The sequence below is a fragment of the Mobula birostris genome, chromosome 2, assembly GCF_030028105.1.
Source record: "Mobula birostris isolate sMobBir1 chromosome 2, sMobBir1.hap1, whole genome shotgun sequence".
In the NCBI taxonomy this organism is placed as follows: domain Eukaryota; kingdom Metazoa; phylum Chordata; class Chondrichthyes; order Myliobatiformes; family Myliobatidae; genus Mobula; species Mobula birostris.
The window spans coordinates 108,585,909-108,608,075 of NC_092371.1; the positions used below are offsets into that span (position 1 = coordinate 108,585,909).

Here is a 22,167-nt window from a genome sequence, read left to right on the forward strand (position 1 = left end):
CAGGCGCCATCTAGTGGTCAGGCACTAGTTTTCATTGGTCGAGAGAGAGAAAGAAAAAGAGGGAAGGGAGATCTGGATGTTTATGCAGTAGTCGGAATAGAGCAGTGACAAAGCAGCAGCCTGCTTTTAAAGCACTCCCATATTTTTCCCTCTCTGATATCACTGCAATATCAGCCCTTTTATGCAGGCTAAGCTCTACTCCCAACATTGGGAAGGGTGGGAAGAATGTTGAGGAAAAGTCTTTTTCAGTAAAAGAAGGAAGTCAAATTTTTTACCCAGCTTGAGATTGTATATGTTTTGTGTGAATGAATGTATTGGCCCTGGATCCAGAAGCAGCCATAGATCTTGCAACTCAACTCAGACCTAGTCTAGGTTCTCAAGTAGACCTAAAAGATCCCATTGAACTATTTTTGTATAGCAAAAGAATTAACACCTCATTGTATGTCAAGCATTTATACTTTGACTGACATCAAATTATCTGTTCATTATCGCATGGCCTTTGTAACAATTTCCTGCATCCCAACTACAGAAAGCACTTCATTATCTGTTTATCAAGTTGGAAGCTACTGTGTTAAGGCAAATTCTTGTAACTGTATAACTTGAGTACAGACCAGAAAACAAAAACTATTGTTCAGCATTGCAACAACCACCATTGTTTTTACCCACTTAATTAATGTAACAGTGGGGATCAATGTCTCTGTGTGAACGCGTATGTTGTGTGGGTGAGTGTGTGTGTGTGTGTGTTGTATGTTTGCGCGTGTGTGTGCATTGTGCACACATTTGTTTACTGTAAAAAAAATGGGAACTCACAACAACGTAAAGATTTCTCATTTTGTAACCAAACCTAATTGACCTTGCTTCAGATCTTTGGAGTGCCCTTGAATGCTGTTGCCTTCTCCCTGCAACCAGTTGACATTGCTTTCAGTTTTGAGAGGGTTGGGATAATGATTCGTAAGATTACTAATAATCAGTGTGGGCTTTTTGATTCACTTGGGTGGGGAAGGGGCCTTTATTAGCCAGCAGACTAATGGAGATCATTGTATTTTTTCAGCTGAATCCAAACCCCTTCCTTTCATTAACATCGATCTACCGAGATGGTCTGATTTCAAGTGACTAGAAAAAAAACAGCCCTTCCTAGTTCCATTGTAACACAATCACTGCAGCATCGGCCACTTGCTTACCAATGTTGTGGAATCAGTCTGTACAAAATTCACCTCTGGTTGGGAGAGGAGGTAGTCACATAGCCTGGAATTTTAGCTAACTTTAAAGACGCTCACTTCCACGAATGTTCTATGCCATTCCTTGCTGAATCATACAGGGGTGTAACTCTGTGCCCACGGAGCACAACAGTAAGTCAAGACTGATATCAAAGTATCTAATTATGGTGTATCACAGCACCTTTCTGTTCGCCAGCAAAGATGCAATGTACCTTTCTGTTCCTCGACAACCAGGCTTAACTCTCATAGGTTAGCAGTTGTGAACAGCAGCTTTGCATGATCTGTTCTCAATCTCCAACTGATGAACATCAAGACCACAGAGAGCACAGCAAGCCAGGGGCCTTGGTCTGTTCAACTTTTGGTGCACCGGAGGCCATCAGCAAGCCTCTGATCACACACTCTCTGCAGTGGTAAGCAATCTTGTGCTTCCTCAGCAACACACACACACACACACACACACACAATCAATGCTGGAGGAACTCAGCAGGCTAGGCAGCATCTATGGGGAAAAGAAGTACAGTCGATGTTTCGGGCTGAAACCCTTCAGCAGGGCTGGAGAGAAAATGTTGAGTACATTTAAAAGGTAGGGGGAAGGGATAAAGAAACATCAGGTGGCAGGTAAAACCTGAAAGTGGAGGGATGAAGTAAAGAGCTGGGAAGTTGAAAGAGCTCAAAGGCCATGGAAGAAAGGAAAAGGGAGAGGAGCACCAGCGGGAGGTGATGGGAGCAAGGAGATGAAGTAAGAGGGGGAAAAGGGGATGGGAAATGGTGAAGGAGAGGGTTGGTGGGGGCATTATTGGAAGTTGGAGAAATCAATATTCATGCCATTAGGTTGGAGGCTACCCAAACGGAATATAAGGTGTTGTATTGGATGTTGAACGGCCTCAGTAGTGGCTGTGGGGAGGACGTTTCTTATGGTGGGGAAGTCTAGGACCAGAGGACACAGACTCAGAATAGAGGAGCATTCATTTAGAACAGAGATGAGGAGCAATTTCTTTAGCCAGAGGGTGGTGAATCTGTGGAATTCATTGCCACAGGCAGCTGTGGAGGCCAAGTCATTGGGTGTATTTAAGGTGGAGGTTGATGGGATCTTGATTAGTCAGGACATGAAAAGTTTCAGGCAGGAGAATTGGGTTGAGAAGGAAATGGATCGGCCATGGTCAAATGTCAGAGCGGAGTAGATGGGCCGAATTACCTAATGTGTCTGATGGTCTTGTGTAAGATGAAGGAATGCTTTCTGGTTCAACAGAGACTAGCGCTGGAAAAAGAGAGAACAGAACTCAATAGTAATTGAGATCTTTGCATCCACCTTGGAAATGACATCTGGATGTTAAAGTGACAAATTAAATAGACCAAGTTGTGGGAAGTGCTTAGAGATGGTTGTTTATTCCAATCTTGAATACTTTATTTAAAGCAGCTAGTGGAAAATTATATGAGAATAGGAACATTTAATAGTTAAAAAAATTCAGCTGTAATGAAGACAATGAATGAACCATTTACTGTACTTGCACAATGTCATATGTTTAATGAGAGCTTTTGGAGAAGGGGGAATTATTTATAGCAGTAATTGACTCATTGACAAAACCTCTTTTACACAGTGTTATCTTTTTATTCTTAAATAGGCAACTTCAATATGTATGTTGCTTCTTTTGCCCATTACACTGCTGGTGTTTTGGGCAGCAATGAAGGTCCTCCTTCTCTGGCTGCGTTCACGGTTTCCTTCACTGTGTCAGTAGCTTCCTCTTGGTTTGCTCTAGTCATGCAAGTCCTAGGTGGAGATGCGCACAGATGTGGAAGAATTCTTCACTGCTGCTTCCATAGCAATTTAGTTTGACCAGTCAGGGTTGTTATCCCTGAGCTGAACTCCTGAACCTGGAGGACTGGTGGACAGCTCTTAGTCTGGCCTCTACCCTTTGACCTGTTTACATGGGTGACCCTACCAAAGCTAAAACATAAAGCCCTGACTCCAGCCGGCATTGCTCTCCGGGTCATTGAGGCACGAGAGCCTCCAAGCCACGACAAGATTGTGGTCCTCATGGAGGGTTATGTATGTTAATAGTTAGAAAATTCTGCATGTTATATTTCCTAAGTGTACACAGTTTTGATCTGTTTACTTAAGCAAGAATTTATTTGCATTGGAAGGTTAGAGTAGCTTCAGTACATTGGTTCTTGGGATGAAGAAGTTTTCTTACAAAAAAAAGTTGAGCTTCAGGACCTACGCAAATTACAATGTAGAAGAATAAAAGATCACCTTGAAGTTGCAGAGTCAAACAGCACAGAAAAATGCCCTTTGGCTCATCCTGTTTTTGCTGGCCATCAAGAAACTAACTATTCTCATCCAATTACCAGCGTCCGATCCATAAGCCAACTTTGCCTTGACCATTCAAGTGCTTGTATAGCTGCTAGTTAGCTGCTACGAGAGAACCTGTCTCCAAACTCATCAGGAGTATTCCTGATTGCATCCACCAAATGGACAGGAGAATTTTTTTGCTCAGTTCCCCTCTAAACTTTCAATTCCTTACCTCAAACCTGTGCCTCGCATCTGTCTCAGGAAAAGGTTTTCTGCCATCTACTTCACCCACCTCCCTCAAAACTCTGTTTTCCTGCTTAGAACCACCCCCAGAAAGAAGTTTGGACTGTTCAGGGTTATGAGGGGGGACAGTATCAAATTATCTATGGTGTTGCTGAGTAACAGAGCCAAGAGGCCTTTGGCCTATTGCTGGATCACAATCTGTCCTATTTTCTTCAGTTCCTGCATAATTCAGCTGGGACCAGGCACTATGATGTCACTTATCAGCTAAATTGCATCATCCACTTATTGTGCCCACATGACTGAAACCAGCAAGCTTCACTTGGTCAGAGCTCGGCAGAGCTCCAATCCAAACCTGGCAACACAATAATCAGCGGATTAATTCAGAAATGGAACTGAAAATCTGATGTAATGTCTAAAGCAAATGTGTGTGTCCGGTAATGCAGAGCTCTGATTCCAGCTTTATCTTTATTTATGTATTTTTATCTTTACTTGTGTATTCTCTCCTGCAGACCCCACCCCCAGCACTCTTCCTCCCCCTCCCCCGGCACTCTCTTCACTCTCTTCCTTCCCCCCCCCCCCCCCCCCCGGCACTCTCTTCCTTCCCCCCCCGGCACACTCTTCCTTCCACCCCCCCCCCCAGCACTTTCTTTACCCCCCCTAGCAGTCTCTTCCCCCGTACTCTCCCCTGCCCCTCTCCTTGCCTCCCCCTCCCCTTGCGCTCTCCTTGCCACCCCCCCCCCCAATTTAACCTAAGCTCTTTTGTAGCCTTCTTATCCTTCTACCTCTGTCCCAGTGGGCTGGGCATCCATCTTCTCAACAGCCCACTACACTTGCCTCGACTGCAAGGGAAGAGTTTACACTGACCTTTGCTGTTTTCAGAAATGTGCTGCCTCATAGTGTGGTTCTGCATCAGCAAGAGTGCTGAGATGTCTCCAACGGACATGGAAATCAGGCAGCACCTTCTCATTGCAGTCGTATGATCTGAGCTGGAAAGCCCATTACCACAGATATCAGCTGAGGGTGTGGGATTGTCTGGGCACATTCCACATTCCCCATCTGATCCCTGATCAGAATGCATTTATGTACAAGGAAAAAGGAACACCATTTAAATGAGATATCCAAAATAGTACCCCCCCCCCCCCCCGAAACCCTATATAAAATGTAGCATTATATTGCCATTTCTAGGCACAGTAGTGTAATAGCGGATGTGTTGAATGCCCCCGAGAAGCATTGGAAAATCTCTGGTGTTTTAATCTCAAGGAAGCATAGAACGAGCTATTTGGTTCTTTCTCTGAACTGAAATTTAAATCCTTGACGCATATGAAAGGGTTCTGGTGAATTCCCTTCATATAATCTGAAGGGGTGGTTTTCTGAAACATTTTAGCGAATTCAAGTGCAGAATGATTTAAAATACGCTCTCTTTCTTACCACACATATGTTTAAAAAGTACCCGACTGACCTAATGTGGAGAGTTTTGTTTTCCTTTCTTGAATCTTGACCAAAAAAAAAATCAGATTATCTTTTTTTTTCTGTAAACTTCGGTTTCAGAGAGGCTATATCTGTGAGAGAATTTCTCTTACCCTTGACGGATTAAGAAAAAGTACATCTGAACTGCGTAGAAACTACCGTGTGGTTTTTAAGCAGAATCTTGTTCTATTACGACCAGCAACAACAAAAAAACATATCAGCAAATGTTGGCAATGTTAAGTCATCATTTACTGTAGAGCAGTCTGCTTTCCAGGAAGTGACTAGAAGAGATATTGTGAATGATGTTGCAAGGTTGTGTACACATGTGAGAAATGTAATTATAGAAAAGGAGTCCCTTATTTCCACTCTTCCCGCCCCCCCCCGCCCCATGCCACCACCACCAAAGCCTTTTTAAATGCTCATTCCTGCATGCACATAATCTCCCTCAGAGCTGAGAGGCAGCGTCCTCTTGCCTCGACAGCTGAAGTCTGTGTGACATCTGTCAGTTGGTGAATGGTGTTGATAGCTATCAAAGGAACCGCTTGCTGGAGGATTTCTCCAGATAGCTATGGCCATGCTCCGAATTTTAACATGCTGCAGAGAGAGGGTAAAGCTGAAAAAAAATAGAAGAATAATATTCTTGATGAATTGACAATCAATTGTGAATGATTGAGGGGTGCATTTGAAATGTGGGGAGAGAGTGAGGAAAACTGGCTGACATACTGGATCTTTGTGCTGCTCTGGGGGTGTGCGTTATCAGTTCTGTTATTGGGAGGCTGGGGACGTTGAAGGAAATGAAGTATCTGGTTTGTTTTGTAAGGAGGAGGAGGAATGCAGGTCGACATTCCCAATAGTAAACAAATGGGGCACTGTGTCCCGTCATCACAGGATGTCCTTCCTCCAGCCCAATGACAGGAGGAAGGGATTGACGCGGGATTCCAGTGCAGTGGATAAAATCACTTCTAACTCTTCACTGCCCCACAGGGGCATCTCTGCAGTGAAATGTTTATCTGATCAGGTTAGCACCCTTACCATTTCTTCCTAACATGCTACTCCCTTTTTACTTTCCTGTCTTATTAAACAAGCAGCTTATAATGCATTTTCTTGAATATTTGACATTCTACTTTTGTCTTGTAATAGCTTCTTAGATTTATACAGTTTTAAGGCAGCTGAGCTGTGTGCTTTAGTGTCTGTTTATAATTTGTGTTGCTGCAATTTCATTAGCTCTTCAGCTGTTACGTAGCTGTCTTCCTATTTCCAAATCGTTTCTGGTAATTATTGTGAGAGAGGTGTGTTCACTTTGTACTGGCATTTTGTGAGTTAAGACCAGGAAATTGATTAGAAGGAAAAGGAGTCGCAAGAGTTTACTTTGGCTGTTTTGAATGTTTCTCGGTCAGGAAAGAAATTGTCCATTTAAAGGAACTTAATCATGTGCCTAGCGGGTGTGTCAATTTATTTATGTTGAAGGGGCATGGGATCTGGAAAAGGAGCCTGTTCAGCTTGAACTGTCTGGCTTGTCTTCTCAAGCACCCACAGTATAAAGAGCCACCAAAGGCTGCCGTTCGCATTAGATTGCTATTGGCTCTGCACTGTTGATGTCTGTCCAGGTACAGATCCCGCCCTACAGCTGGCAGGTTTTGACAGGGAGGTTTTGGCATGTGAATCATCAGATTATTAATAGGAAACTTGAAAGAGGGAGGAGAAAGGAAGAGTCTCTTTTGGCTTATACTCACCGAAAGTTTCACTGCAACCATCAGCCCTTCAGTATTCACAAGAGGCATGAGCTCAGCACCTGTTAGAAGACCAGTGCAGTGTGATATCTGCAAGTGGGTTTGCATTCCAGCACAAAGCTGACAGTACCTGTGAGTACTACTCCTGTATATTTATGCGCAGTTGTCTAATTCCACAATTCACTTTCTGTTCTTGCATTCTCTTTTCCTCCCATAGCTCTTAACAATACCTCCCTATTTCAGCAGTTTTGTTTTGCGTAAAATGCCTGTATCCTTCTCAGGCTATTTTTTTTCTCCCTCTCCTTTTCTCTTTCCTACATTTGAAATAATTATTTGATTGTTTTTCTAGATGTTCTGTGGTTGATTTTAACACTGCACCACAGCGGTGACTCTATGGAATTTCTCTTTGGGATTTTGAAGTAAATGATGCTTAAAGTATTTTACATAGCACTTGGCTGAAAAAGAAATGCTTATCTGATCATTTGCGAGTATAATCTGTTTGCTGAAGGAAGCTTGCCACACTTCCAAAGCAGGGTTGAGTGGTGGGTCCTGATTTTTGTGCCGCTCTGCACAGCGTTGCTGCGCTTGGCTTGGTGTCCGTGACGACTGGGGCCGGCTTGGCTGGCGTGATGGAGTTGCCAGCACTCCTATCTACTTCAGAGGATGAGGAAACGTCACGGCAGCTTATTTTTTGGGATATTGTTTGCTCCTGAATTGTGCTGGGAAAGTTCAAACTTCCCCATTTGGAAGGAGCAGTCAGTTCCGTTCCTGCCTTGCACTGTTCCATAATTAACCTGCCGACGCAGACAGCAGCTCCTTCCTCTTTCCTTTGCTTGTTTGTGACACTTTCTGAAGTAGCTTTTCCATAGCCCACATCCCCAACTCCCCTTTCTCCTACATCCACCCCAACACCATCTCCGGCTAGGTGACTGGTCAGAATCCAACATGCACTTGTAACTACAGAGAGAGGAAAAAAAGATGCCCCGTACTGCTGCTGATCACACAAAGGTTGAGGGTTAAGGGAGTTGCGAGTAAACAAGGGGAGAGGGGAGCCGAGGTGCCAGAGACAGGGAGCTGTTCACGTCAATTGCATTTGAAGCCTTTCAACTTACTCAGATTGACTATCAGCACTGGTTTTAGTGGCTTTGTTCCAGACTGGCGTCCTGGACATGAGGCGACCAAACATTTTAGTTAAAAGCTGGTTTGATGATTGCTCAAGTATGTTCAGCAACAAAACTGATGGCAAAAGTACCACAGTCTGCTGTATTAGTCACACACTGTCTCAGAGGAAACCACAGAATGTGGACAATTGAATTTAAACAAGTTTTTTTTTCCTCTCTCTTTCCATCAACCCCATCAATCCACCTCACCCTCCACTCCCATCTAGGTTTCCACAGCAAGTAGCTTGCACTGTCACATCTGAAGACTGAGGACTGAAGACACAGTGTGTGCGTGAGTGTGTGTGAAAGTGATGAAAGTGATGAAAATGGACATGGAAGATGTGGATATGACCAAGTGGACGGAGGCCGAGTTCGAAGAGAATTGCACGTACATTGTAAATGACCAGACCTGGGACCCCACCGCTGATGACTGTCTGAGCCATGCTCAAGCTACCCTACCACGGAATCTGAAGTTCAAGTATGCACATGGCTCTAGCGAGGTAAGGATGCCGATATTTGCCCTCATTTTTTTTAAACCTTCTGAAAGCAGCTACAATTGTTAAAAGTTGGTGTCTTCCCAATCCCTGTCCCAATGCAGGTAGTTTGTTGATTTTCACCACTGTTATCATCCTGGCTTCAGATCGAAGAAAGAAGCAATAAATGCCTCAAAGAACAATGTTCTCAAAAATTTATAGAAATTCATTAGTGCATATTTCACATGTATTATGTTGTAAGCTGGAGAAATCGAGCCACTCGGGAGGTTTTCAACTTTTTTTTAAGGAGCAGCTCCCGTCTGCTAGAATGCCTGATTAATTTAAAGTGTCACTGTGTTAATTCAGTGATATGTTAACACAATACATTTTTTAAATAGCACGCTTGAGTAGTTTCTGGGTGGCCAGTAAGTGCTTTATCTCATTAATCTATGACAGGCAACTAATGTGTTTTATATGAAACTAATTGGGCCAGATTAGAAATGTTTCTGTAGTCCACCACTTAACACAGAAAAACAGCATTGACTAGGTACAAATATGTTTCAAAGTTTTCATGACCTCCTTGAATGTTGTTCTAAAACTTGCCTTTATAGGTTGTAGCAATTAAAAGCAGGTAAATTGTGGATAATGGGGTATAACAACAGTAGAGCTGTTCTCTGTGAGTCTATATGTGTAATATAGATAATAGTAGTCCATTATAATATTTGATAACAGTCTGTGTTTAACAGTTACATTAATTTACATATATTTGATACAATAAACAAAAGTGTACATTTACAAGTGGACCAGTAGGTGGAGTGAGTATGAAATAGTAGATTATGTTGTATGTAGAAATGCATGTGTATTAATAACAGAGCTAAATACCATTCTAAAAATGGGGGGTGCAACTCGCTACTCATGTGGAGAATGAGGACACACTAAAGAAGTTTAATAGTTTTCTCTTAATTGCAAAAGGCATTGATAGGGAGAATAGGAAGTAGCTACTTTCTCTGATTGGAAAGTGGAGACCACAAGCAAGCACCAGTTTAAAACAGGGTGAGTGGAGGGTCTCGGAGTAAGGTTGGAAACAAAATGAATAGTTGATGCAGATTGTATCAACTTTTAATGAAACATCAGACAATGTGACGAAGGCAGAGGATGTCGAATGATAGTTGCTCTAGCACGGCCAGTTGGTTTCTTTCTGCCCTTTGAACAGGGTTTTTGATTTAATTATTTGTGCGGCATGCATTTTATGCTTGCAGAGTGTGGCAGATGAACCCGGAGACCTAGGTTCATTTTGCATATGTCCACACGGCTTCCCACCCACATCCCAAAGACGTGTGGGTTGGCCACTGTAAATTGCCCCATTCCAGGGGAGAATTGATGAGATTATCGGGAGAATTTTAAAAAAGGAATGAAGTTGCCGTTGATGGTCGGAGACTCAGTGAGCCGTGCTTTATCTCTCTGTGACTCTAAATAATCTTCACAATTAATGGCACGTTTCCAGTTGGTCATAGAAAGCTGAACAACATCCTTGATTCCCACAGTTTACTTGAAGTGTCTCTCAGCCCCATCAACACTCACAGGAAGTGTAGAAGGAGTGGAGACAGTAAGCTGTGGTGATTTATCAGAGAAAGCAATGGATCGGAGCTGCATTGTGCTCGCTGACCACCTCCTTGATCAGTTTACATTCAAAATAGGTAGGGATCATTCCTGAAGTGGGTGGGTGTGATTCGTAGGTTCGATTCTAACCTACTAGTCAGCTCATGATTTATTTTTGAAACCACATGCAAAGCGGTTCATTTAAAATGTGATTTTATTGATTTAGGTTTATCTCCCTATTGTAAATTTGATTACAATTTGAATCAAATCCTGTGACCACAAGGTCACATCTCTACCAGCTGGAGATCTAAGCAACACCTTTCATAAATGCCTTTCTCCTACTTTTTTCCTGATCCCCACAGGAAAGTATAACGTAATTCTCCTATATATAGGATAGTGAACTAGAGCATAAGGTTATATGAAATAATTGCAAGGGTAGGCTTTTAGCCCATCTTGCCTCACTCCACCATCGAAAAGACCAAAGGTGACTGTTTACTTCAGCCTCACTTTCCTGAAGTAACCACAATTCCTCGATTCCCTAAATGTCCAATAATCCAACACCCTCTGTCTTCAACCTATTGAATGACTGAGCCTCCACGTTAAACAGAGAATTCTTAAAAATGGCCTCTTAGTTTGAGATTGCAAGCCTTCCTTCCAGAAATACCAGCCAGGCAAGGCAAAATGAACCCTGTCGAGTCAAACATGTAGGAAACTTCCTACTTCAAATCAACGTAGCCAAGATCAACAAATGCTGTGATGAGTGCTGCTGGGGGTTTCTGTCATGTTCAGTCGCCGCCGAGTGAAAAACCTTCAAGTGTTATTACCTAGCTTAGCTTGCTCTAGGCCAGACAGGAGTTCCCAAACTGGGCTCCACAGACCCGTTGATAACAGTATTAATCCACAGCATTTAAAAAAAAGGCAGGGAGCCCCTGGTCTAGGCTCAGTGGATTGGATATTTGATGTAGGACTCTCAAACTGTGCCTGAAAGTAAGTCTGAGAACAAAACAAGTTCAATTCAATTTCTAGACTACAATATACAATGGATCCAATTCCAAATCATTTGCTGAACGAGAATGAGGGCCCAGAATAGCTGACAGGATGACTGGAGTAGAGGAGGCCGTGCGTGAGGCGAAGGGATGTGAGGAAGAAGAGTGTCAGGAAGGCGGCTGGTGTAAAGGGGAAAATTAAACCCACAATGGGTTATCACCCATAGGGGTCCCTCCACGACCACGGCACCGTCCGAAATGGACACCGACTAGCGCTTTCTGGAAAGTCACAGAGAGAAGTTCTACCTAATCTCTTTCCTCACACCCTTCTCAGCATGGGTGAAGATGCCCTCATATGTAAAAATATATTTTATATATAGTAAAAATATATTGTGATTTCTGATCTTTGAGTAACACACATATAAATTTAAAGTGACCTTTTAAACAGTCGGCAATTTTTAAGAAGGCATCACTAGTATGTAAACTGTAATCACCATTTAACTTCGCAGACTTTTAATTAATAACTTGGAAGTTGTTCCCTATGTAAATAATTAAAGTAAATTGATTTAATGAAGATGTGGCAGAACTGTTCTTCTGTTTTTCGTCTGTGAGGCAGACGTGCAATGTGACCTACCCCACTGACAGAGATAGATGTTCCATGCAAGAGTAGTGGGGGTCAGGGTTATTATAAACTACCAAGAGAAATGGCTTCTGCAGTGGAGGTGGGGTGGAGGGGGTGGGTTCGTTTGGGTGATGTGAAGCCTGGAAGTGTTGAAGCTTTCTACCTGTTATCCTCAGCTTGTTTATACACCACAGGCGCCAGGCCTGGCCTATTGAGAGCTGTTGTCATTGGCCTCAGACTTTCCTGTGCGGATTTTTAACACAAGTCCAATGGGGAGCCATTGATCTTAAGCAGACACCTTTGCCCCTGCTCCGCACCAATGGCTCTGCTGTATCTAGGAAAGAAGGGAGTACCAGCGGGGTGGAGGAGATGGGAGGGACAGCACGCTCTTGCGTCTGTCTGCTGAGTCATAAGGAATTAGTGGAAATTGCAGATGAAACTGGCCTATTTTCCATTGGGAAAAGAATTTGAAACCCTCTGGCACCCTGAGTACAGTTACCCAATCACGCAGATGCTGGATACGGTGACAAACTGACTTCAGCCTGAGGGTAATCCTGTCTTACAGTGTTACAGAAGAAGGCCATTTGTCCCATTGAGTATATACTGGCTTCTAGTCAAAACAATCCCTATCTCTAGCCTCACAGCTTACTCTCTCACACATGTCCACCATTTCGCTCTGTAATTAGCCCTCACTAAGGGCAATTCGCAGCAGCCAATGAACCTCACAATCTTTAGCGCAGGTTGACGTTCCAGCACCAGGAGGAAACCCGTGTGATCACGGAGAGAAATACAGGTTACACAGGCCGCACCCGAAGCCAAGACTGAACTTGGGGTATCACTCCCTTCACATCTTCTTCATCTCCACATACTGCTATCTGGATGGTGGCCTCCATGGTGTTGGGATATGATGCATGGCGGAAACTGGGGAAGTTACAGAGTCATAGAAAACATAGTCAACAGTCCCTTCGGCCCCTACTCCATGCCGGACCACTTACACTGCCTAGTCCCATTGACCTGCGTAGCCCTCCATACCCCTCCAATCTTTGTACCCATCCACGCTTCACTTTACTGTTGAAGTCGAGCTTGCACGCACCACTTGCGCTGGCAGCTCGTTCCACACTCTCACCATCTCCTGAGTGAAGAAGGTCCCCCTCATGGTCCCCTCAAACTTTTCACCTTTCACCCTTAACTCCCCCCACCTCTAGTTGTAATCCCACCCTCCCTCAGTGGACAAAGCCTGCTTGCACCTACCCTATCTTTAGCATGTTGTTGGGAGTAGGGCGAGAGTTAGAAATGGCGTGGGATTAGTGCGAGTCAGCACAGGCTAGGTAGACTGAAGAGCGAGTGTTGGTGCAGCATGACTGTCTTCACTGCTGCCCTGGAGACTGGGGACTGATTGTCAAGCTCGAGGTCTTGATTCTAAAACACTCTTGGAGATAGGGTGTGGGTAAGATGTTGGGGCACAGAGGGGAGGAGGGCTGGTTTCAATTCTGACTTTGGATGTTGGCTGTGTGCAAATTGCACTGTCACTATCTGGCCAGTCTCCCCTCCACATTTCAAGGACTTGTGGAATGGTAGGTTCGTGGCCTGAGGTAAATTAGCGGGTAGATGGCGGAACCTGGAGAAGCCGATGGTGATGTGAGTGGATAAAACAGGAATAGTGTGAATGAGAGAGAGCTTGATGGTTGGTAGAGACTCAGTGGGCCGTAAGGCCACCCTCTGCACTGTGGAGCTCTGTGACTTGTGATTCCCTCATGACAAACAGCCGTCCGAGGGCCACTTCAGTGGACAGCTGGGGGTGATCACTGTCGGAGAGCGGGGAAGAGCGAGGGGGAGCGGCCAGAAGCAGGAGTTACCTCAGGCCGCACCGAGTAGGTGGGGGAGAGACCCGTGCTCGAGCAGTTGTGACGGGCGTGGCGTGGTCGTGACAGAAGCTTTGCTTGTTCTTTTGCATTTAACCAAAAAAAAAAGGCCTGAACAGCGGGTGCAGAAAACGGCAGCACCAAGTGTAAATCGAATTTATCTCTCTGCAGCCAACTCCAGGCAGGGTTTCAGATTCAGTTTCTGAAGTGATTTTTAGAATTTGTCTTTCCCTCAACTATCTCTTGCATGGACAGGTGTCGTGCAAAAAAAAAATTCCCTGCACAGAAATGTGGCAAGGTTGAAGCCAAAACTGTTCAGTTCAGGAGTCTCGCAATTACTTTGCGCTCATCTCTCTGGGGGGGGGGGGGGGGAAGAGGTATAGAGGTCCCTGGTGTCATGACATGATTAGTTCACGTGATTTTGCAAAGGAGGAAGGTTGACTCAGCATCTTGAGCAAGGCTGGGTCTTGCATCAGGACAGGCTGTGATAAGGGTCAAGCACAGAGCCACAGGCGAGAACCCACAACGTAGAAGTAAAACTCCAGCTGATTGGCTAATTTCAGTAACGTTGAAGCCTGAGAAAGCCACTGGCGTGATGTCACAAAGTGTGTCTGTTTGGAGCTGGGAAACCCTGTCGTAATATAAAAACTCTGGAGATGAGGAGGGGCAGACATCACGGCTGCAGGTGTGTGTCCTCCACACCCACGGACCATGCCATTATGACCCTGAGCATGTGCCATTGTTTACACTGGCAACTGGGGGGTCAAAACGGCCTAGCCTCTGCTTAAATCTAATCAGCAAGTGTAAACGCAAAAGGGCTCATGCCTGGAGCAGAAATGATTGCCCTCCCCGGTTGTCCCACACATTTGAGTAGGTGGTGTGTTCCCTCCAGGCAGAGCAGTGTTGTTTCTTGTTAGTTGCTCCACGAGAGGCCAAGGAGGTGCTGCTGTTTTAGGACAATGAATACACCTCCTCTTAGAATTCAGGATATTCAGCGGGAGAGCCTGCAGGAGGCCCCTGCTCCTGGTGCTCCATCTTGCCTCTCTTTATGAGAGTACAGCCCCAAGCTAATTCCAGGGCCTGTGCAAAAAGATTACATTTCACTGTATTCAGAGTGCTATTTTAAACACAGATTTATATAATATGCACATTAACACGTGTACTTGTCATTTGGATTTTGTTCAACACCACATCGTGCCTCTGAGCGTTCCGCAGGTGTGTTATACAACAGGGTGAAATTCTGGCGAGGTGGCGGGGGGGGGGGGGTCGAATATATTCCCCAATAACATGAAATGGAGTCTAGCACGTTTTCACTTATTCATTCATGCATGAGGAATTTTAGCTTTGTATGTGTGTGTATGTATGAATGTATCTGTTTTGGGGTGGGGGTCTGTAGGGCATGGTTCTTGATGTTGGCTTTGTCTGCACAGAAGGTAGCAGGTGTTTGGATAACTTGAGGACTTTTGTGCCTGCAAGAAAACCAGTCCAAGTCTGCGTCAGTTTAATGAATAATAAAAAAAATCAACTTCCTCCTGATTGCAAACTGTTGTGAAACCAAGTTTCCTCCCATGCAGTAGCCACAGATGAACTAATACGCCAGGAACAGGAAAATCTACTCCAAGATTTTCCTAGTATGTCTTTTACTGGGGCCATTGTAAACAAGCACAGCTTGAGGGTCACAATACCAGTCCTTGCTACTTCATATCAAGACTTCCTGATTCATGGAATGATTAATGAAAACAGCATTTACTCTTACGTCTTTTCAATGGTTTCTGCTCAGCTGGGTTTGACTTTCTCTTCATCTCCCCAATATCCCCACTTTCAATTATGTGATTAAGTGTCCCCTCAGTCGCAATATTACAGTAAAACTATTGAAGCAGGCCTGAGAGTGAGAGACAAAGGCGAAAGCTCCCGAGCAGATCTTTTTCTTTTGAAATTTTGTGGCTGACTTGTCGCCTCTGTTCTCATTGTCCAGGGTCGACAGGCCCACAGATGAACTGAAAGCACTTGCAAGAGGCAGGAGTGGACAGGGTATCATGGCTTATCTTGTAAAGGCTGAAAGGTTAAAAAGAAGATGTGCTTTCTGCGATCACAAAATATTTTCCAGTTAGTAAATGCTTTTGGTTATTACTCACAGTCCGTACGTGGCAGCAATGGGGAAACCTTGCCAGGTGCCCCAGAACTAGCTGGAACAGATGGCCGATTGGCAGGCCATAGCCATGAGTTCTTCAGGAATATTTTTTTTAAATGAATATTACATTATTATGGCACACATGTTGCAGAGGTCTATGCCCGGATCTGATTCTAAAATGGTAAATATGGGGACTATGTCAGATATAATCTGAAAGAAAACAGCATAGAACAAAGTAATGCTTTGTGCATTTTAATTAAGACAGTGTACTTTTGCTCATTGCTTTACGGCATTGTATCCACAGGTGGTCGGAGTTTTGAGTGCGGAATACATCCCAAAAGGGACACGATTTGGGCCACTTGTGGGTGAAATCTATACCAATGAAACAGTCCCGAAGAATGCAAACAGAAAATACTTTTGGAGGGTGAGTTGGAAAATAAAGATTCTGTTGATGCAATTTACGTTCACCAAATGAATAGATTGAAAAGGTTTGTCATTTCCTGTTTTAGATCTGTGTGTGTGTGTGTGTGTGTGTGTGTGTGTGTGTGAGAGAGAGAGAGAGTGTGTGTTTCTTTATCAGTGAGGTTCCTGTGAAGTCCCATATATGTACAAAGAAAATTAGCCGAGTAAGTGTCTCGGTCTCAGAAGCTAGGAATGCTGAGGGTGAAACTTAGTTGAAAGTGAGCTAATTTCAATATTCTTGGCCCCGGTGCTGGAGGACAACATTACCTAGAAAAGAAATTAAGTTCTTGCTTGGAGGCATGTCAAATGTATATTTTCACCAGGAACTAATTGGAACCAGTTCAAGCAAAACTCCTGACTTTTATTCTCCTTGCCTGTCCCTCCCTCCCAACTTTCAAGAGGTTGGGGGGGTGACTCATGAAAAGGCCAATAAAGATGTAAAGTCTCTCCAATTTCTCCTCATTTTTTTGGTGTGCATGATTATAGCATCTTTTTCACCAAGATCCCAGAGAAAGCCATCCTGCTAACTTCAGACGTGTGACCAGAGGCCGTGGTATAGGCACTCTGTGCTCTCATTCTCCTCTGCTCCCTCCAACAGTGAGAAAAGTATGACAACCGGATATACATTTCCCAGCTGTGAGGAGAAATGATGCTCCACTCTCATGGAAGTCAACCTACTGGCTGCAAAGGATAGACTTTCCAGTGCCCAAGCTCTTAGCCTCTAAGTTTGCTCCAACGTAAAATTCCCGATATGAGTTTTAGTGGCTGTGTTCCCCCACTCTCCAAATAACCCCTGGATGTTTATTATTGCCCTGTTTATTTATTTCTGGTCCCGGCACTGTCGCAGTCCAGACCTGTTGTCCTGCAAGTGGTATTGGGCATGGGCATGGGCACACATTTGTTTTTTCACCAAGAAGCGAAAACAGAGCCCCCAATAATTGGATGTTCACTCTTTTTGAACAGACTTCTGAACCAGGGAGGTGGGTTCATCCTTCAGCTTACTAACCTGAGATTAATATAGTGATGTTACCCCAGTCTAATGAACCATGAGCACTTTTTAACCCATTGGCCTCAAGTACTGGGCGTATCATGGCAGCTGCTAAATCTAGCAGTGAATGAATGAAGTTCTTTCTCCATTTGGAAATTGTTGACAGATTACATGTTTTCCTTGTTGGAACTGGGAATCCCACTGTTGCAGTAACCAGAACTGACTAAAGAAAAAGACGACTTCCATGTAAAAACGTCCAAGCTTTATTTATTTCCAGCTCCTTCCCCTCCCCACAGCTTGTTATGAGCACTAGTTCATTTCATTCAGTACACCCCTGACATAAGATACAGTGGAATTTAGGCAGTTATATGGCAAGCATCAGAGCATGTAACAGGAAAGATTTAATTGTAATCCTGTCTAAAAACTACTGAGATGGAGTACCATGATAGTGACAGATAGTTACCAAACATAAGGAAGCCACTCAACTCATGTCGTATGCAAAAATTTGTCGTATTATCCTGCCTTTCTATTGGCTACAGTTCATCCTGGTACATTGGGAATGTGGTGACAGTTTCTGCCTCCATTGCAAGCACTGCACTCAGGACTACCACCGTTTATCAGTTGAAACTTTCCCTCTGATCCTTCTATGAAACAGCTTCAGCCAGTGCTCTCTAGTTATTGGCCCAGCGCAGTAGCGACAGAACAACACTTTGCCGTACCAGCAACCAGGGTTCAATTCCCACCCTCTGCCTGTAAGGAGTTTGTACGTTCTCCCCGTGACCACGTGGGTTTCCTCCGGGTGCTCCAGTTTCCTCCCACAGTCCAAAGACGTGCGAGTTGGTAGGCTAATTGGTCATTGTGAATTGTCCCGTGATTAAGGTAGTTTGGGTTGCTGGGTGGTACAGCTCAAAGAGTCAAAAGGACCTATTCCGTGCTATATCTCAATAAATAAAAATAATAATTTGAAGCAAAATGTCAGAGGTTTAGAACAAGCCAATAGAAATCACTTTATTTTACACAAAGCTATGAGGTGTGTAGGATACGTCCAGAATCAGTAAATGAGTCAAACAATTTGTTTCCATTTTAATTTCTTCATACTTCCCATTAAGTAAAGGGTTGGGGTGGGTGTGGTTCTGGCATAAGAGTTTCTAGGATTTATTATTCAGATTTCAATGTGATGATACTGCCTTTAATTGAGGCAAATTTGAGGGGATGACAGAAGTCTCCAGGTTTTGATCGAGCTCAGCAGAGTCTCACTGTTGATGAAAATGATTACAGCAAAGAATAGTTGTTACTCTTTTCAAAGACGTATGTTATAAAAGTAGTACGAGACCGTATTGTGCGACTTAAGCAAAGTCAACAATTGAGGTTCATTCAAGCTGCTTAGATTTTAGCTCCAGTTCAGTTATGACTTTTTGTATTTAGTCATTTATAACCTGAGGTTGGGCCTTAATTCTAAAATAGCAACACGTGTTACTCCGTGTTGGCCAGAATTGCAAAATACATTACAGATTACCAGAAAAAAGTTCAGTCAAAAGATGTCAGTGGGATTTTATTTTTTTTCTCTCTATCTCCTTCCTGCGTCACCACGCTGTGGAAATGAGGCTTGAGATACAGAGACACCGACGACATCGGAGCCTATGTCTCAGTTATATTTCTGAAAAATCTACAGCGAGCGGTTCAGTGGAAAATTGTGTAGAGATTAACCAATCTCAAACACACCTAAAATTTGAGAAAGCTGTTCACACCAAACAAAACCTTGAAAAGCTGTTTGTTCACAAAACCCTCCGCACTCCTCTTGCTGTTCCAGTTTCTCATAACAAGCTCATGCCACGACATAAAACGGGCCACATTGAGGAACCCACACTCAGTTCTGCTGAATTCATCCCCTCCACCACCACCACCTCCCATCCTGACAGGAAGCACCATGTGTTTAGAATAAAGATAAACTTGAATAAGTGAGGGGAATACAATTTGCAGTGGCAAAACTCAGTGTAATCACAGTGTGCAAACGCGTGCTGCTAAGGTCAAGACTTTGATCTGCTTCCAAACAGCTGCTGACCTTGAAGTGGTAGGTGATCCTGTGTTGCCTGTCTCCTCCCTCTCTGGGTCAGTCACTGGAGCTCAGCTCGAAAGGCAAGTGCTCTGCACCAACGTTTTTGCAGAGTAGTAGGACTAGGGGAGGGGGCGGCAGGAAAACAGAGGCTACAGATTCAGTTTGAGTAGCCTTTGACGTCAGGGCCCGAAGTGACTCAACACAGAGTGAACATTTAAAGGCAGAGTCCGAAACGGAGCAGTGATTATTGCATCCAGCTGTCTGAGCTAGTTCCCCACCCCATTGTCACCCCATGCCTGTCAGCTTAGTGTTGGTTGAGTGATAGATGGAAGAGTGCAGAGCTTCAAATCTTAGTTCTATGAATAAACCACAACTGGTCTGAACAAATGGAGAAGGTAACTGTCCTGAAGTCAAGGTGGGATCCACTTGGTCTCCAGGGGCTGATTTGTTTCAACTGAACACGCCTAATGGGTCCGCGTTTGGGAAGAGTCACGGGTTAGGAGAGTTTGAATTTTGTGCATTTAACTGTAATTTCTCTCTCTTCCTCTGCGTCCCATTGCAGGTGTACTCAAATGGTAACTTGCATCACTTTGTCGATGGCTTTGATGAGAGCAAAAGTAACTGGATGCGTTACGTGAATCCGACCCGTTCAAAGCAAGAGCAATGCCTAGCAGCCTGTCAAAATGGGATGGACATCTACTTCTACACAGTGAAGCCCATCCTGGCTAATGAAGAGCTACTGGTGTGGTACAGCAGCGAGTTTGCAGAACGACTACACTACCCAGGGTCCGATGATCTGATGATGATTAAGCTAAGTAAGTGCATTGAGTTGGACCCCACAGTGACGGATACTTTTGAGCGGAATCCCTTTGCCTGAAATGTCAGCAGCACATTCCCATCACAAGCATTATCGAAACACTAAGCATTTGATGGCATAAGATGGGCGCGCTAACTTTTCGAGCCAGAAGCAGTGAGGTCAGTAGGAGTTCACAGAGGTAGGGCAGGATAGGAGAAATCATTAAAAAAAGAGGTAATGCGAAAGCAAAGTGGTTCAGCAAACATGGGGAAGCTGGATATTTGAGGCACCATGGAATTATAAGTTTGCAGGCAGTTGTGTGTTAGAACACAGCGCATTGGAATAGTCAAGCATGGAGGTCGGTAAGGCTTGGACAGCTTTGGAGTAGGATCTAATTATCTTATCACCTCTACAGTGGTGAATCTGTGAAATTTGTTGCCATGGGCGGCTGGGGAGCCCAAGTCTTTATGTATATTTAAGGCAGAAGTTAATACGGTAGATTTTTGATTGGTCAGGGCATGAAAGAATACGGGAGAAATTAGGTGACTAGGGCTGAGAGGGAAAATGGAATAGACATGAAATGGTGGAGCAGACTCGACGGGCCAAAATTCTGTTCCTATGTATGGTCTTCCAAGTTTATGTTAGGAGACATTTTGGGCCGAGGCCCTTCTCAGCCCAAAACGTCTACAGCCTGTTCCCCTCCATCGACGTTGCCTGACCTGCTGAGTTCCTCCAGCATTTTGTGTGCGTGTGTTGCTCAAGATTTCCAGCATCTGCTGAATCTATTGTGTTTATATTAGGAGAGTCGATTCTCTTTATACAAAGCACGGGCAGATCCTTTTGTATTGGTGACCCTTTGTGTAGTAAGGGTATTTTGATGTTTGTTTTCCAAGTCCAAGCCAAATGCAAGCAGGCCTGTCTATCACCAGCAGCTCTCACTACCTAACAGGGGTAAGCTGCTGCAATTATACAGGCACCAGCACCTAGCGTAGTAACCTGGAAGCTAAGAGTTCAGTTCCCACGGGGGCCTGCTGTGATTTTCTAAAATCTGTTTTTTTATGCAATATTACCAATAAAAGAACAAACAGGAAGGCTGCCAGGTTTTTACTGATATATCCCTCAGGAAAGAGAAGCTATTATTATTCCAGCTCCACACAGCAGGACTGAACCTTAATGGCTGCATAATAAAGAAGGGCCAGGTAATATATGCTCTCCTGTGATGTAACTATCTTACTGCGGAAAAAATTGCTGAAAAATGCAGTGGTTATACAGTTGTGTGGTAAAGTGCTCCTCACCTGCACACACTGGAGAACCTTTGGCTCGTGAAATATGTTGCAGTTGGTTTTCCTTTGTTTAAAAAGTTCCCAGGTTGCTGCTTTCTTCCATAAAGTAGTGTCCGTTGCGGGAATTATGGTCCCTCAAGTGCCCGTAACATCTTAGTGCCCCCACTCCCCCTCAGGGTAGTCCCTCTCAATGTTATGCCCTAGGTATGTGTAAATAACGACTGGAGGTTATTCCACAGGAGTGGGCATCTTATCCAAGTCTGCTTCTGCCCAAGCCAACGATTCTAGATATCTAAAAACGAACAGGGATTTTCTCATTCCCTCTCCTGCCCAACCCAGCCTGGTTCACTTCACTGTCTTTATCCCATATTCCCAAGCAGAGAATTTTCTCATATGGCTGGGAGCTCCAGACCTCACCAGAAATATCTGGCAACTCATCAGGCACAGCTCCAGGTCCAGGGACCTGAGGGCAAACTGCCAGTTTACCCGGGTGGTGCTCCCTGCCCGCAGCCCCAGCGCCATATGTGTCCACCCAGTACCCCCACCAGCTGGGATCTGCTGGCAGCAGGGGTTCCAGGGTTGCGTAGTGCCTTTAGCAGGGAAGTTCAGCATTCAGTCTGATGAAAGAGTCCCCATACACCTCCAAGCCACTCAACACCACCCCCTCAAAGTTTTGAGAGCCAATAGCCTGGAGCCTGAAATGGTGTGAGGCAGTGTATGCCAAAAACACATCATCAGAACTGAGTTTCATCCATTCAAATAATGATTGCATGTGCAGCTTTCTGTAAAAAGCTGAATTATT

At 44.3% G+C, this 22,167-nt stretch overlaps 1 protein-coding gene across 9 annotated transcripts in view; it reads left to right on the forward strand.

Annotated features, from left to right (window-relative positions):
* The window catches only part of prdm1a (PR domain containing 1a, with ZNF domain), a 103,926-nt gene that overhangs the window by 67,083 nt on the left and 14,676 nt on the right, over positions 1-22,167 (forward strand). For 6 of the 9 annotated variants that reach the window (XM_072246108.1, XM_072246116.1, XM_072246115.1 and 3 more), the window contains 3 exons: positions 8,335-8,607; positions 16,085-16,204; positions 19,849-20,101. In XM_072246108.1, the coding sequence (XP_072102209.1) occupies positions 8,419-8,607; positions 16,085-16,204; positions 19,849-20,101 (562 nt within the window). In that variant the 5' untranslated portion in view covers positions 8,335-8,418. The other 3 variants (XM_072246113.1, XM_072246114.1, XM_072246109.1) reach the window with 3 other exon arrangements.